The sequence below is a fragment of the Cynoglossus semilaevis genome, chromosome 5, assembly GCF_000523025.1.
Source record: "Cynoglossus semilaevis isolate Cse_v1.0 chromosome 5, Cse_v1.0, whole genome shotgun sequence".
NCBI classification, from domain to species: Eukaryota; Metazoa; Chordata; class Actinopteri; order Pleuronectiformes; family Cynoglossidae; genus Cynoglossus; species Cynoglossus semilaevis.
Genome location: NC_024311.1, coordinates 14,596,425 through 14,613,173, shown reverse-complemented (window position 1 = coordinate 14,613,173; position 16,749 = coordinate 14,596,425). Strand labels below are relative to the sequence as shown.

At 38.9% G+C, this 16,749-nt stretch overlaps 2 protein-coding genes across 3 annotated transcripts in view; both read right to left on the bottom strand.

Moving 5' to 3' along the window:
- rbbp7 (RB binding protein 7, chromatin remodeling factor) overlaps window positions 1-1,915 on the bottom strand; it is a 5,326-nt gene extending 3,411 nt beyond the window's left edge. The window contains exons 1-3 of the mRNA XM_008310675.3: window positions 1,763-1,915; window positions 578-722; window positions 35-180 (exon numbers count right to left, since the gene is read on the bottom strand). Coding sequence (XP_008308897.1) covers window positions 35-180; window positions 578-722; window positions 1,763-1,778 — 307 coding nt within the window. The 5' untranslated portion in view covers window positions 1,779-1,915. The remainder of the gene's footprint in view (window positions 1-34; window positions 181-577; window positions 723-1,762) is intronic.
- Window positions 1,916-4,075: 2,160 nt separating this feature from the next.
- hdgfl3 (HDGF like 3) lies at window positions 4,076-10,958 on the bottom strand. Of its 2 annotated transcripts, none has more exons than XM_017032398.2 (6): window positions 9,974-10,958; window positions 8,876-8,952; window positions 8,617-8,755; window positions 7,664-7,867; window positions 5,592-5,721; window positions 4,076-5,374 (listed from the first exon to the last, which is right to left on the bottom strand). In XM_017032398.2, coding segments are annotated over exons 1-6 (636 nt in total). In that variant the 5' UTR covers window positions 10,058-10,958; the 3' UTR covers window positions 4,076-5,372. The 2 variants fall into 2 exon arrangements, with proteins under 2 accessions (XP_016887887.1, XP_008308898.1); XM_008310676.3 differs by having other exon boundaries at window positions 5,587-5,721; window positions 9,974-10,957.
- Window positions 10,959-16,749: the final 5,791 nt, after the last annotated feature.

Sequence of the window (16,749 nt, the reverse complement as noted above, 5' to 3'; positions counted from 1 at the left end):
CAAAGTAAAAGTGTCCTCCGACTGTTGTTTTTACCTCCTTTGTCACTGTCGTAATGCGAGGCATCGAACTGAGCGTCATCATTTGGTACTTGGACACTGGCAATCACAAGGTGGTTCTGCTCATCTGACGTATGGGTGCCTAAGACCAGCCGGTGGACGGTGTAGTCCTTCCCCTCTGGTCTGCCGTCATAGAAACAAACAAACCAAAGAGGCTAAAGTTACACAGATACACAGTGAAGAGTCATCGTCAAAGCCAGTATATATTGATGGTGTCTATCGATTTGAATCCCAGTCACAAAAATGTAAAAAAAAAAAAAAAAGAAAGAAAAAAAAATCTACTACAAGCAAAAAAATTACACACTAAAGGCAAAGCTAATAATAGGTCATTATAATATTATTAAATTTGACATTTTTGGTCACAAGTTAAGAGGGATTAAGAGAATGGTGCTCTTAAATAAAATCCATTGTTAATATTAAAACGTTGGGAAAGATTTTTTTTAATAAATCCATCCATTAAATCCATTGTTAATATTAAAACGTTGGTGCTTGGAGTGCAAAGAGGAGACAATGGAAACACCTGCGAACGTCTGGGAGCCACTGGACAGTGAGGCTGGGCCACTCGAGTGCATGGGTCATGACCAGGTCGTAGAGGAAAGGTGTGTTCTTCTTCCAGATCTTGTACTCTTCATTAATGACTCTTTCTTCCACGGCATCATCGTACACTAAAACACGAGCACAGGGATGAAACAGACATTGATTCCCTCAGTAATGTCAATGTTTACCAACATTAATATTTTCAGAGAAACAACTTATCTAATTCTTACCCATCTCTATAGATTACATCATTTATTTAAAATTCTCATACATAAATAGGTCTATTTTCACCAGCTAATTTGGCTAACGTTTTGATAATTTTGCTTATGAGTATTTTTTATAGTTTTTTATATAGTTTCCATATTTAAAGTGCAAACTTCCTCTTTCTTCACTTCACTATTTTAAGCTAACTAGAGCAACTATTGTTTGTTTTTTCTATTCAGTAATATCTGTAATGACTATAAATGTATTATATTTAAGACATTAGTTATATAAGACTATTATAAGCTATAACCATGTTTTTTAAAATTTAAGTTAACATACATGAAATATGTATTAATAAATTTGACATTTAATGTGTTTTTAACTTCTGCCAGTGGTAACGCAAACTTAAGAGGTTAAATAATTACAGTATTTTGTGCCATTATTTGGATAACATTTTCCTTTTAATATTACACAAGTATTACTATTATACTACAGAAATATCTAATACAAACTCTGAGGATGTCAACATATGAACAAATGACAACTGAAAAGCAGAGTGCTTTTATTGAATTAGACGTGTAATATAATTGGACACTTCTACATTCAAGTTTATTTAATTCAAATTGAATGTGTTGGATAATAGAAAGTTTAGTGAAGAGTGGTGCAGCCTAACAACTACATGCAAACAATGTGCCAAGTTAAAATAAGTGACATTTTCATATTCAGAAATATGACTTCATCAACCGCAGCGCCATAAACCCTATTTAGACGCTATTTTCTCCTACAAACGTTACCCTACACAGCGTCATGGGCTAAAATAACACGGCTTGTAGCTGCTTTATGACAGGAGTTAGCACGTCATGCTAAATCTCATGCCTAAGTTAAACGGCCGTGTTTAAGTACTCATATTGCAGCACACCAAAAAATTGCTTAGTCAATGAACATCGTTTAACACGTTACTTGCCTTCTTTGTCAGCCATGGTTCACGCTGTGCTCGGTGTCACGATGCTCGAAAGCACAGTAACGGAAAACGTGTAAATAAAAGTCAGTGTTGCTGTTGCCTATCTGCGTCCAGGCTGAACGCCTTCCTTTTCAGCGCCCAATGCCTCTGTGTATACTGCGCATGCGTTTGAGCGCGCATTCCAAAGGGAATCAATGCTGCGCGGAGGGAACGCAGGCTGCGTCACTGCGTTTGTCCCTGTATCGACGCTACTGTATGTATTTATTAAGTAAAGGGCTATCCAAATCAACACGTAATTTGATTTGTGAAAATTAATCTGATTATATTTTAACACTTTAACGCACATTTTCCATTAATTTATCAATCCATCAGACCTTTGTCTTTTGATCATGTATAGCAAGTTAGTTGTCACAAACTCCTAGGACAGTCCAAGCCTTCACTCCTTACAGGCAATTGAATTTATGAACCCTATTGGATGCAGTATAAGAATATACGTGAAAATAAAAAGCTGAAAAAGAATGTGTATATTTGTGAGACAGAGAAATCTATTTTTGCATTCCAAGTAATTTATTGTAAAAGTCTCATCCATAAACAGCAAAAAACAGTTTACTACTGTATAAGTTACAAACCTTGAAAATGCCAATCAAGTTCCTGAAATGACAGTAACAAAAGTTTGAAGAGTAAAAAAAACATGACTTTACATATTTTAATAAACAAACATTTTGATAACAATGGAGATAAATAAGAGCAGCTGGCAAGATGCAGAATTATGTGGTTGCCAGAAAATTCTTCTTCTTTTTTTTTTTTAAAGCCACCTGCCTTCCATGACTACAGTAGAAACTGACACTTTGGTTGCTGTGTACAGAGCTCACCAGAAACTGACGCTTTGGTTGCTGTGTACAGAGCTCACCACCAGCACTAGAGTTCATAAAGAGAGTTAGCCATTTTACACCACAAGAGTTGCTGCCCCGTCATTTCAAGTGACATAACATTAGAAAAAAAAAAACTGACGGCAGTAGATCAGCACTTCCTGTGTCCTCACAAACTAAAACCACCGATTTTTCAGCAGGTTAGAAGTTTCAGTTTCTCAGCGTGTTCCCTGACCCCTCGTCGTCTGCCAGTTAACCCCCAATTTTGCTAGAGTAGAAAAGCTGCCACGTTGAAGATTTTGGAGCAATCACCTCCTGTTTTCAAAGTACAGGAGGTGATGAATTTGTTTTGGACATGACACCAGCAAACAAGGCCTTCAACACTGACTAAAGACAGGGACCTGAACATGAACAGGAAACAACTAAGATATTGGAGGGGGGTTCCTGTATCTTCTACCTTTTAACTTCTAACTCTGTGTCTTTTTAAGAGCTGTCAGTCATTATAACTGCACAATTCCTCACTTTGGATGATTTAGAAAATCAAGTCTTTGCGGAGCAGCAGGAAAATCCTAACAATTATGAATGAAAAGGTTTGCCCCTTTAACAATTTTTTAGGGTTAGGTTGAAATATTTGAACTTGACTTGAATGTCAACCAATCAGGGTAAACAATTAAACAAATAGTAGTACGCGTTGTTCACCCACAAGATGTTGCTTTCTTTCCCCCCAGGACAAGACCACCATCAACACGTCCACTATGTGGCTATGAACGTGTAAAAAACACAAATTCAAATTCATAAATCTAGATCACAAATGTCAAAGTCAAGGCCCGCAGTGCCCTAGACCATTGTTTCCCAAAGACTGGGTCGCGGTCCTCAGGTGAGTCACAAGAGATTTTTTTTTGGGTCGTCTCGCATCATGTTTCCCAGGAGTTAAGACAAGTAATGTCTTTTGACTTGGGTCGTGACGGTTTGTGACTTTTAAAATGTGGGTCACCAGAAAAAAAGTTTGGGAAACACTGGTCTAGACTGTTAAATAAATGTCCTGAGACTTAGACCCTTGAGTGATTGAGTTTGACAGCTCTGATCTACATGTATTTGGTAGAGTTTCACACACTGTGCCATTAGTCGGTGGATCAGATTCTGGACGCCACACTTGGAACAATACAGGTGCGTAATAAACTGTTATAGTGTGGCCCAGTTAGATACGGTTGTTTTCTGTTCTGTTTTTATAACCATTTCCAGCTTATAAACAAACCTTTTCCATCAAAAAAGGTGATGTAAGGAATACATTTAACAAAATGTTGTTGTACAGTACTTCACGACAGAATGGATCCAAGAGTACACACAGAAATATTTTTTTTTATCAAGTATAAAGTCCGACAAATGGAAGTACTGCACTTTCTGCATGAGCTAAGTACCAGGACTTCACTCCACCACACTTCCGAAATATTTTAACGTATCATTTCAAAACACTTAGTCAAGAGTGATAAAACGTGTGCTGTATCTTCGATTTAAACCCCTCCCCAAAAAAAATAAAAAAAAACAATGACATGAAGCACAACAGAGCATGCCACTGTAGAAAGCTAATCAATTTACAGAGATCTAGTTCACAGATACACAGATGCTTCACACCCTTCATAAAAAACAGGGGCCGTTACCTAGAGCAGAACAGTGAACCTATGACCTACAACCAAAATTAGAAAACAGACACATATAGTCTAATAACTGGGTTACAATGTGTAACCCACATTGTGCACAACACGTCATACATTTAACTATGTATTTCCATTAATTCTTTTCCTGGTTACATACATGACTAACACACAGTGGTGTGGTGATGGATCATGTTGAACGGGTACAGAATGTTCCAGAATCCTTTCTGCATTTATTATTGTAAAAAAAAAAAAAAAAAGTAAAGAAAAATAAAGCTACGACTAGAATCATCAGTAACACCGCAATACCCAACATATACAGTATCATAGAGAGTAGGAGTATATATATAAGTATATAGATGCCGAGGTCTTATCAAATGTGTGTTTGTACACAGCGACATGTGATCGTGTGTTTTATAGTCTGGTATAAATACTGAACCATGGTTATCTACACAAGTCAGTGGAAAGAAGATGAGCCGCTAAGACCCTCCCTCTGCCCCCGCCCCCCCCACCACCACATCTGAGTGATATGTACATGGTTTTACACTGCAAGGTACCTTTGGAGTAACTTTGGAGTTTACGTGTCAAACAAATACAGTTTGTCTGAACTGAAATACTGCAGGAATGAGAAGCGTCGTCTTTCTTTCTCTCATCTCTGTCCACAGACTTTAAGATTTATGAATTTTAAAATCATTTCATAGTTGCCTTCGTGAACACAAAAGCCAACATTTACTGCATTTCTGTTTGGTTTCACTGATGTATAGCTGAAAAAATAACCTAATAATTCTGTTTCAACCTCCGACCATCTAAAAATTGTACGTTAACGTATGTGACACAAATAAAAACAAAACAAAAACGTGTACAGTGCACAGACAGAAGTGCCCAGATTTACCCTGGTATCCACGTGACGACCGATGTCAAGTGCAGCTTTTGTACAAACTCATTTTTTCAGAAGAGAAGAGGAGGAGGTGATAATGGTAGCCAGTAGAGGGTGCTGATGAGAAATCATGTCGGAAATTCATCTTTTCAACAGTGCAGCTACAAAGAAGGGTTTCCCTGTGGCCGTCTCAGTGTTCCTCTATGAGCAGCTGGTTCTGGGAGGACAACAATAAACACAGAGATAAGAGAGAGAGCAGTGATGAGGGACAATGTATTACAGCAGTACTGCGTTTTATTGGTACTTCAGTATGGGTGTTTATATTGTTTTTCAGTACTCTACTTTGCAATCTAGATATTTGATCTTGAGACTGGGTATGCTTTTCTATTTTTTTTTTCATCTAGATAAACGTGCACAGATGGGTCCCACCTTACAGTCGCTGATGTTTTCCATGATGTCATTGTCAGCGTCTCCCCCCTCTGAGCCGCTCTTCTGGTCGTCGTCTTTTCCCTCCTTTTCCAGGTTGTCGTCTTCTGCCGAGATCCTGGACAGTTTGGAGGATTTCTGCCACAGAAACACATGCCTATAGTCACGGTGTGATAAATACTGCCCTAATTAGAGATGGACTCACTCATCCTCCCCTTGATAAAAGAAAAAAATATACATATATATGGGGCCAAAAATAAGAGCACTGTGGCTCCCAAATAATAAATGCCAGGCGACCTGCAGTCCTCGGGACCAGACGTCCCTGCATTGGGAACAAGACTACAAGTAAGAATACTTACATTTGTGTACTCACCTCTACTGGTTACCTAAAGTATTGACAAAGTCACATTTATGTTACATATTAATACTGATTAGAAAGCAGTGATGTATAGTTGGGCCCAGCTGTAATGACTCTGTTCCTGAGTGAAAATTAAAATAAATATTATAACAAAATTTTAATAAATGTATAAATAAAGGAAAGGTAAATTCTAGAAAGCATTTTACAAAACTCATCTTTCCAGTCAGGAAACAAATATGCAAATTATTCAGATTTTTTTTGTGTGTATGTAAAATGCAAGTGAGCAATAATGGACAAAAAACCAAAATGACTGCTGCTTAAAACAGCCCTCCCCACTAAAGAGATGCTCACATTTAACTCATCTCAGCTGTGTTCTGTCTGTACATGTAGATCAGAATCTCACACACACACACACTCACATACACACACACAGTGCAGCAGCAGCAGCTTCACATAGACATAATGTATGAATAATCTTAATCCATTCTCTAACTCCAATCTGACAATTTCTCCAAATCAGTTGGACCTCAAAATACCCTCACACTCAATAGTGACCTGGAAGGTGTCCCCACAAGAATAGTGTTTCTTTTCAGAGTCCCTACAAGAACAGCTGAGAACCCAATCCTTCAGAAAAACCCTAATAACTGAGGTTCTGTCTCAGAACCACTGGACCAGAGGACACATCAGTTCCAGTGCAACCAATGGTCCTTAACAGAGTGTAAAGAACTGAGCCACAGCAGCAGCAGCAGCAGCAGCAGCAGCAGCAGCAGCACATCACCACCAACAGCGTCACGTTCCTTCAAGAGGCACCACATGCCCTGCGTAACCGGGCACAGTTGCCAGGCAACAGGGGTTGCTAAGTGATGAGCAGGATGCGTTTGGCTCCGTTTAGAGCAGCAATGGACGCCGCACTGAAACGGTAACAGAGTGGTGGCAGCTCTGCAGCAATCACGGCCCCTCACCGCTGAGTGTCGAGGACTGCAGCGCATCAAGGCGTAATATACAATCAATAGGTGGGGGGTGGGGGTGAGGAGGGCTTATGTAAGTCCATGACTGTGTCCATAAAACTGGGTGAATGTCACCATTTGGTGACAGAAAAATGAATTATTTATCTGCTCTGTCCTATTTAAATATGTGACTTATCTTCCTCTGTGTCTCAGCTCTGTAGAAGAGGAGCTGGAACACTGCACATTTGTATCACACATTTTTAACCAATTCACAATGCAATGTTACACCCCCAGTGTTGTGGTGATGTACTATATATATCCAGGATGAGCAGCAGCTTGGAGCAATATCTTCAATGAAATAGCCAAAATACAGAGTCAAGTTATCAAGACAAGATATCAGCAAAAATATATGTTGATATAGTAAATTAAATATTAGGTGATTAAATCAAAGCTTAATACCAGCCATAGGACCAGAATAAGGTTTCACTTATATAGTTATTAGTCTAAAACAACTGTCAAAGATTCATGAAAATATTTTTAAAATAATGACAACTGGAATAACTCAATAAAACAATATGTAAAATACCAAATTGTACGCATGTAAAAGGAAAGTAAGTAAGAAATATAATTTCAAAACATACAAGAGTAGTTAATAAAAAACAAGTTATGATAAATTGACAAAAAGTCTCCTACAGATACTACTAATACTATTACTTCATAGTACTACTGTTTCAGTGGATTGACAGTATTGATAAATAAGGACACAGGTTGTTACCTTAGACGTGGCCGTCTTTTTCCTCTTGGATCCTGTCTTGTCCCTCTTCAGTTTGTCTTTGTCGTCTTCCTCCTCCACTGAGTCGCCCTCCTCACCCTCTTCGCCCTCCTCGCCCTCTTCACCCTCCTCGCCCTCACCCTTTCTTTTGCCATCGGCCACATTGCCTCCTTCCTCTGTTTCTGAAGAACTCTGCTGCTGAATGTCCTGTGACCAAGAGAGAACGTGTGTGAGGGCTGTCTCTGTTTCACTGACGTCAACATGTGCTGAAACGGACATTTTTATAGTAATAAACTCTGCTGGTTCTGCTGGGAAACAGACGTTAGAACATGTTTTTTGAAGTTGTGCTTTTCTTTGCACTTTACTTTAAAACCTTTAGGCGGCCGGACTTCAATCCTCTAAGTCAACACTCACTTCCATCTATTCAATAAAAAAAATATATTAGGAGCCAAGAATTGGCAGCAACACTTGACAGCAGTCTTAGGTCAGATTTTATCTTCAGTGCTGAATTATCTCACTGTTAGAAATTAAATAGTGTAAAGTTATTCCACACCCACTGACTCCAGTATGGACCAGTTTAACTGGAATCAAACCTGTGACATCATGGCTGACTCACCTCTGGACCACGTACATTTTAAAAATAAAATAAAATAAATTTGAACTATATTGATCAAATGTTTGGCTGATAACCTATATAGGACTCTCTGCTTCCAAGTGGCGTGCTACCCACCACACTATGGAAACAACAAAGTACAGTTCCCTGACCAGGAATTCAACATGGGCCGTAGCGGTGAGAGTGCAGACTTCTAACCACTAGACCACCCGTATGTATATATATCTAATCCATTATTTGTTGTGGAATAATCCACTGTGTCTTCTACCTGGGTCTCAGAGATCACACTATTATTCTGGCTGGATAAGAGCGCTCTAACAGGAGTCCCACAGAGCTGACTGACCTGATAACCTGTGAACTTGACTCTGGGGTTGTTCTCGATCTCCCACAGACCCTCGTTGAAGCCTTTCCTCTTGTTGGATTTCCCAAATTTGTCTTTGTACTCCTTGTAGGGCAGAAGATCCTTGGGGCCTAAAAATGCACTGAAGATTGAAGACATACATTAGACTCTCATACACACACTTACATGTATTAAACTCACTAAACCCATTGGACCTTTAAACAACCGGGTGCTGATAAAAAAGAAAACAACAGTTGCTTACGTTTCATGGGTCCCGAAGAAGAAGATGGGATATTTGTTGGCAGGTGGTTTGACGGCACCTTCTGGAAGCTCGTCAATCTGAGGGACAGTGGGAGACAAAGCAATGCTGTTGAGTGTTTCCTGTTGACTGGATTTTTGCTCATAGACGACCACTTCATAAACAACAGTCACTTTGGCCACGTGTGATACACCAAACTGTCTGTCTGGCACAAATGACCACAGACTTTGAATCCCATAGACATTTATACAATGACATCCAAGCACAACTTTCTCTAAAGCCTTTGACACTGTTATAATTCTGTTGCTAGACTTTCCTTCGAGAAATGATTAAGAATAGACGGTGTCTAAAGATGAGTCTGATGACTGTAAACATTACTGATGTTGACATTGTGGAGGGCTACACAAGTTACATCACAAATTGAGGGACAGCTGTTGTTGTTTAAGAGTAAATACACATATAAATAGCAAAATAAGATAAGTTATATCTAATATTGTTGGACCTTATCTGTTTGTTTTTTGTTCATTGATGAGAAGTAAAATTGTATATATATATTTTCATGTATACATTGTATAGCAGAAGTTGATAGAACATCTACTCCTATTGTATGTATTTATTAGTTCTATGTGATCATTCTGTCAGACCACATAAATATTTGGGGACCAAATAAAACCTGCACAGAGGGTCACAGTTGGCCCCCCAACCTGACTTTGGACACACCTGGCCTGGAGTATCTTTTATGGAAAACGAGTCAGATGTGCTTTAGGTTACCTGAGGTCAGGCACTGGCTCATTTAATGTTTATGACACAGATATATATTGTGAAATAAAAAACAATCTCCGCTATGGGAGAAATAATTAAGACCACGCTGAATGGATGAGGTAGAAAGAAATAATTAATAATAAATATGACCAATATTTCCTCATTCTGCCTCCCACTGTAGAAAACAAAGAGTCAAATTCACAATAGTGCAGGTTAAAATGAAATATGGCGGTGGAGCCGTAAGCTCTGGATGTCACATCTTCCAGAAAAGCAGCGCCTGTGTGGGTTGAAGTGTACCCCGCAACCTGCGCTCCGAGCCCGGCCGCGGCTCGCACTCACCCTCGCTGGCCAGTGCGGGTATCCCTTCATCTTAGCGAAAACCAGCTCTCCAGCCTTGTATTCCCGCGGCCGAGGTCGAGCCATGTCTCTGGATTTAAAAAGCCGGAGCTGTGAGGTCGCTGATGACGTTATAATCCCGAGTTGTCCCCTCAATTATTCCACCATCGGTGTTTTTATATCAACACTGCAGTTTACTCGGAAATAAATAATTAAAAAAATGGATGAAAAAAAAATCGCGGAAAGGGGGCCTGGAGGTGATACGCACAAAATCAACCGCAAACGCATTCCAGAATAGACTTAATTCGACAAAAAAACTAGAAGAAACGTAAAGCTTGTCATCAGAGGAAATAAAGAAAAGGCAAACTTCCGGTTTATCAAATAAGCCAAAAATCAACATTTTACTTATGCTTCTTACATTTTAAATGTACTACCTATCACTGTTTAATGAAAAGATCAAACTGTGTACTGAACGTGTTTAAAATTAATTCCTACGGTTTTAATTAAGTGATTAACTACTACTACTACACTACTTCCACTAATAATACTACAGCCGTTAGTTGTAAACTTTAAGTATAATTTCTACTAAATTAGCTATTACGACACTACCACTAAACTCTTACCAATAAAGTGACCCCGAGCAGATATGGACTACCGAACGTTGGTTTTTATAATATAACAAAACAAAAATATTCTGGACCTTTTCCTTCTCAATGACAGAATGGACCGGACAAAGATGAACATTACACGGCTTACATTCATGCTCTCTGCGGTCAAATTCAAGTGTACAGTTAACCCAAGGTGGCATTTTCTATATTTATTTTTGTCTGTGCACATTATTTATTTTTTAACGAACAATTTGGTATATATTTTAGATTAAGCAACAACGTTAACCATATTGCCTGTGTAAACAAAATACACCATAACTGTATGAAAAATAAAAACTTTGAAAAATGATAACATGGTGCCTAAGTTTGTCCCTTTGATGTTAAAATAAAACCTACATAACATTATTTTCTTCATGAGATGTCCGCGCTTCCTCAATTGAACAGTAGAGGGCGACAAAGCCCAGCATTTCACACACGAGGCTTGGTTTGTTTATATACGCATAGCTCCAAAACAATCAATTGTTATGTCGTCAAATACGAATTTACACCAATATTTATAAAATGATCGACACTAAAGAAGATACTTGTTAGCGGGAATGTGAACGCTGTAGAGTTTGACCAGTAGGTGTCATCAAAGGCAAAGCCAACGAGCGTGTCCTTCTTCCTGTTAACGTGCTCCTCGTCCATTCAACGTAGAAGATGTTTGTGGACCGTGAACCACTGTCATGAGCCTCTGTTCCAACATCAGGAATCCATTAAGCCAAAAACATTACCTGCTTTCTTTCCTGCTATTTGTCTGTGAATATTCTTTTATTGAAACCTCTGCTCGGCTGCCAACACCTTGACAGCAGGTGAACAAATAAAAGAGGATATTTTGTTTTACTGTTTTTTCTCTTTATTTTCTTTTTATCCAATTTCATCAGTGTGTTTAATGGTTTGTTCCTCATGGCCTTGAAGATCAGAATGATTAGATACTCTAAGTGCAAAAAAATGACTTGAAGTTAAAAAAAAAAACGAAACTGCAGAAAATAAATTAAAAGTTAGTCTGGGAATAGGTAAAAGTTAGGTAAAAGAGTATAAAGTCACCAAAGATGATTAAACTATGAAAAGATGAATAAGTTGGGGGCAACTACATAGAGGTCACCTCAGAAATAAATCAGGAAGATAACCGAGAAATTGTAAAATTGAATAAAATGACCCATACTTTCCTTTTAGTTAAACAGAGAACAATTAAAGATATATTTCTATAAATTAATAATATAATGAATTTCAGAAAATAAAAAGAAATATTGTGAAGAGAAACGTGAACCATAAAAAAGAAGCCTTAAATATATATTAGCAATTTAGCTAAAAAAAAGCTTTACACTAGCAAGAATGTTAATCAGAAATATGCTTTTAGTTTAAAGTCAAAACAGGTCAAAAAGTAATTTAAAACGACACCAGTCACTTTGTATAAAACAAAATAAAAATTCAATGGAACACTAATGCAGAACTTGTTAAAAAAATATTCAAAAGATCATCCACAGAAGTTACCCAGAAATGAATAAAACCAACAAAAAATAGTGAAGTATCATGTCCTTGAATTAATCTGGTACATTGTGGCAAAAACACCAGAACTCAGGGCTCAGATAAATGTGGTTTCCATGGCTGCCAGTAAAAAACTGTCAGGGCCTGTGATCTTTAATAGCTGTACAGTCACAACAATGCCTGCGACCGGCCACAAAGTGCCCCCCCAGCCAGCTCAATTTATTCTTCATTTTACACTTTCACACCGCTCAGAGGAAGAGCTTCAGGTAGCATTAGTGTTAGTTTGTAAAGATTCCTCTTTGACATTCGGCCTGCTGCACCTTCCATGGTTCTCATTCATGGTCAACCTGAAGAGAGAGGCACGAACAGAACATCCTGACGCATGAATGTGGGCAGTTTGGTTCGCGGCTGACACCGTGCCCTCTGAATAAATGATCTAAATGTTGGTCAGAGATTATTTTGCCACTGTGGACCCTCACTGGTGATGACACAAGGAGTGAGGGGAGGGGGGTCAACACATGCCCCCGTGGCCCTGAGAGGGCCAGCGAGAAGAATGTGAGGAAATGAGGCAGACATCCAGTAAATAATAGTTGCCACTGTGCCCCTCAGCCAGTGCTGGGGTCCAGGAGGGAGAAAAGGGGGGCGTGGAGGCGTTGGGCGTGGGGGGGGCACTGCATGATATGCCAGGCTCTGACATGGCTTCCAGACCCAGAGCTGTCACCCCTGCGGAAACATCAGCCTCGCCTCCACAATTTGTGCACTTAACACTTGAGTTGGCACATGACAGGTGCTTATTTCCCCGCACTGGCAGTGATGCTTCTGAGCTCAGGGCACACACAGCATCTGGTGTGGGTGTCTGTCCACGACGCCGCTCGCGCTGAATGTGCGCGACTACACCAGCGATAGTTTTCACATCCACTCACGGTGTATTTGCAGATCACCGAGCGTGGCTTGACGCGTGGACACGCGTGCGAAGAGCTCCCCTGCACCGCTCAGTCCAGCATAGCTCCATGGAGCAAATATTGACTCATGAATTCATTTCATATTGTCCGTGTATCAATTTACATTTTTCAAGGCAATATCCTATGGATAATGCTGTTTAATTATTGAAGCATTTAGTTACTTACCATATAGTACACACTGTATCCTCCTGTGTTTGCCCGTTGAACTCTGTATGCCTTTACAAATGCCTTGTAGGTGGAAACTTACCTGGAAAAAAAAAAAATTTCAAAATGTGCATTTGAAGACATTTTCTCACATACGTCAAAGAGTTCTGAAACATTTATCTTGGCTAAATATCAGAATTATTATTGTTATTATTAAATTATTTAAAAATAATATTTTTTATTATTAGTTTTTATTATTTTTTTATTATTATTTTTGTTTTTTAAACTGTAGCTTTTGTAGTTCAGATGCTCATGTGGGACTTTCACTCCTGGTACTTTCTTTCCTTTCACGGTGCAGGATTAGGTCAACTTTTCACTCTGAATTGACCATTGGTGTGAATGTGAGTGTGAATGGTTGTTGTCTTTTCTATAAACCCTGCAGTGTGCATCCCATCCTGACCTCATTGACTATAGTCCCCCCCACCCCCCTTTTTACCGTTAACAGGATAATGGTAGAAAAAGAACAAACAGACGAGGATGCTGGTGTGAAAGTTTTCCACGTGTCTTTCACTTTACGTCTGCGATAATTGGCCCGAGCTCATCCCGCACTCCTTAGGAAGGTTAAATGGTTGATGACAGATGGATGGGATTCATAGACGATGCAGTGTGTAAACACAGTGTCTGTCATTGTGAATGAAGGAACACACACACACACACACACACACATGCTCAGTGTCTCTGTCAGTCGGAGGCTCTTCGTGTACGCTTCTTTAGGATTTTGTTTTTCGTGAATTTATGTGAACACTACTGATGAGATGAGATAATAGGAGACATCTGTTCTTGTTACATCTCATCAAAACAAGTAAAATGTTCTGCAGCCACTTTGATTACATTTGACATTTTTGCATAATGGCTAATTATACAGCGGGGAAATGCAACGCTACACTTGGTGAGAGTTTGAAAAGTTCCCGGAAAACATGAGAAATAAATACAACATTGCATGCAAGTATTTTCAATAAATTAAATGAATGAAATTAAGGGGGCAAGTGTCCTAGACGGTACAGTTTACTGTGTTCCTCCTCAAGCCTTTAATAAAACAGTTTATAGAACATCATCGCAGTGTTTACACCACAGCAACAGAAGAGGCAAAATACTGATACTTGACCTGTTTTAAACAAAGGACAACTGAGAGTGAAGCTTGCAGTGCATACATTTGGTATAAATACTTCTATTGGTCTAAATACTTCATATATGTTTTACTGAAATATATACTTTACTAAACTATTGTCTTCTTCTATCAAACACCAACCTTTAATTGTCCTGTTCACCATGAGATTCCCAGAAGAGAAAGTTGCTAAGTAAGTGCTAGCTGAGCTTGTTAGCGAGCAACAGTGCTAACTCCACTCTAAATGAGCATCGGTAAGTCAAGCAATCATACTGTTTATGTGTTATTTGATGGTAAATGGTAACGAAATTTGGACAGGAGACGTAGCCAAAATTCCTTGTCAAAGCAGGGAAAAGAGAACTACCTTATAACAGCAGGTGTAAGTCTGCCTGTGACATTATTATATGTGTGTATGGTGTTGTTATTGTGGACTGTTGGTGTGGATTGCTATCAAAATAAATCCCTGTTTCATGGTTTTATTTTATTCCAAATGTGAGACAAGAGCTAGCTTGGTTTGACTTTTAATTTTATTTCTGTGAGACAAGAGCTAGCTTGGTTTGACAACATTGAGACAGAAATCCCAGTTGTTGTTTAGCTTCACCGGCATTTAATTAGAAAACCCCTGAATGTTAAAGAGAACATAACTGTTTTTAAAAATTAGTTGTTTTTTTTTTCTTTTTAAAATTTTTGTACACTCCAAATTTCTCAGAAAACCCTGTTTTTCTTCTCTCCTTTTCCAATAAACTCCTTCACATAAACATAATCGTATGCACTGTATGTTTTCACTGTGGCTTTTAAAAATACACATCGCTCCTTCTGGCATGTATGTGGGTGAGTGCGTGGGTGTTTCCTATTGTTATTAGTAAGACTACACCACTACGATTCCACGCTGAGCCTCATCTCCCTGGCTGCAGCTCTTTTCCTGCCCAGTGTAAGTGAGAAATAATAACCAGGGGACTTAATCACTGAGCTAAGAATGGAAACACCGGGGCATGGGTTCACCTCAGCTGCAACTACTGAATCAAACCACAGTTTGGCTTTGTGCTGGAATTCACTGTGTTTATGAAATACTTTTTTCTTGTTAGAGATTGAAGTCCCCAGGTTTCACATTAGGCCTTTATCAGAGTGTTATTGTTTTCACGCCGCTGTAACAGGCCAACTTCAGGGATTGTACTTTGGCAATGTTGAGCAGCATACAATTTACTCTGAGGCCGCGGTGCACGCTCTGCACGTCGGACGCCTGCGCAGTACATTAGGGCCGCATCCATGAACTGATGCATTGGCAGCTCAGGCTGCATGACTGCTCCTCAGGCTGTGTTGACCACTGTGTTTGTCTTTGAATATTATTTGGATGAATACCAAATGCCATGTTAAGTTAAGGATACGATGAGGAAAAGTGTCGGTTTCTGAGATAGATAAATAATGAGACACGATGAAGTGAAAAACATCCACATCAAACCCTACAATAGTTTCATAACAAGAGAACGTTCTTTTAAAATACAAAAAAGGTTAAAGGACAACGGATGAATTGGAGAACAGAAAATATAACATAAACAATATATAACTTTTAAGTACATATCTCAAAGTTATACTGAAATTGTTTTTGGCTTAAACTAGAACTAGTAAAAAAAAATCCTGCGTTGACAATGCTGTAAAAATGAATGAAATATGAAACAGGAAACTATTATAAAAAATGTATGGCCGAATTTTACTAAATGAAAAAATCAGGTAAAAAGAGTAAAACCTTAATTGTACAGTTAGATCTTTCATTGATCTGAACATGATCAATGGTTTACCGTTTTAATACAATAAAATCTACTTGTTTATTGTTTAAAATCATTTTTAAAGATTCCAAAATGTGTTGTCTTTGTCAAGCTAGTTTAACCACAGGTGTAAAAAACACATAACTATCCCTTTAAATAGTTCAATGGTGATTATAGAGAATGAAGTTGGTGTTCCAAAAGTGTGCGCGATTACACCTTCCTTCAAGTGGCGCTCAGCAGCCTAGCCTTGAAAGTACCCGCTCTCTGCAGCGTTATAAATAATTGAATGTCCTGTTGAGACTGCCTCTTACCTCGGCGCCCTAAACGACTTTCCTGGATAATGTAATCACACTTGTCACGCTCAAGTCTTTTATTTCTTCTAGTCAAAGTCACGGTTTCATCCTTCATTCTCAAATCCCACGGCTGCGGTTGACAATTCAAAAACCGGAGTGCGACTACTCCTCTTTTTGTCCTTGTCAATCACAAGGAGTCTGACTCCTCTCCTGCAGGCCACAGTCAAGACTGCAGGGAGCGATTGTCAGGTGGCATTACTGTCCCAGCGACGCTACAAAAAGCCAGCTTTTTAAAAACACACACAAAAAAAGAGCCT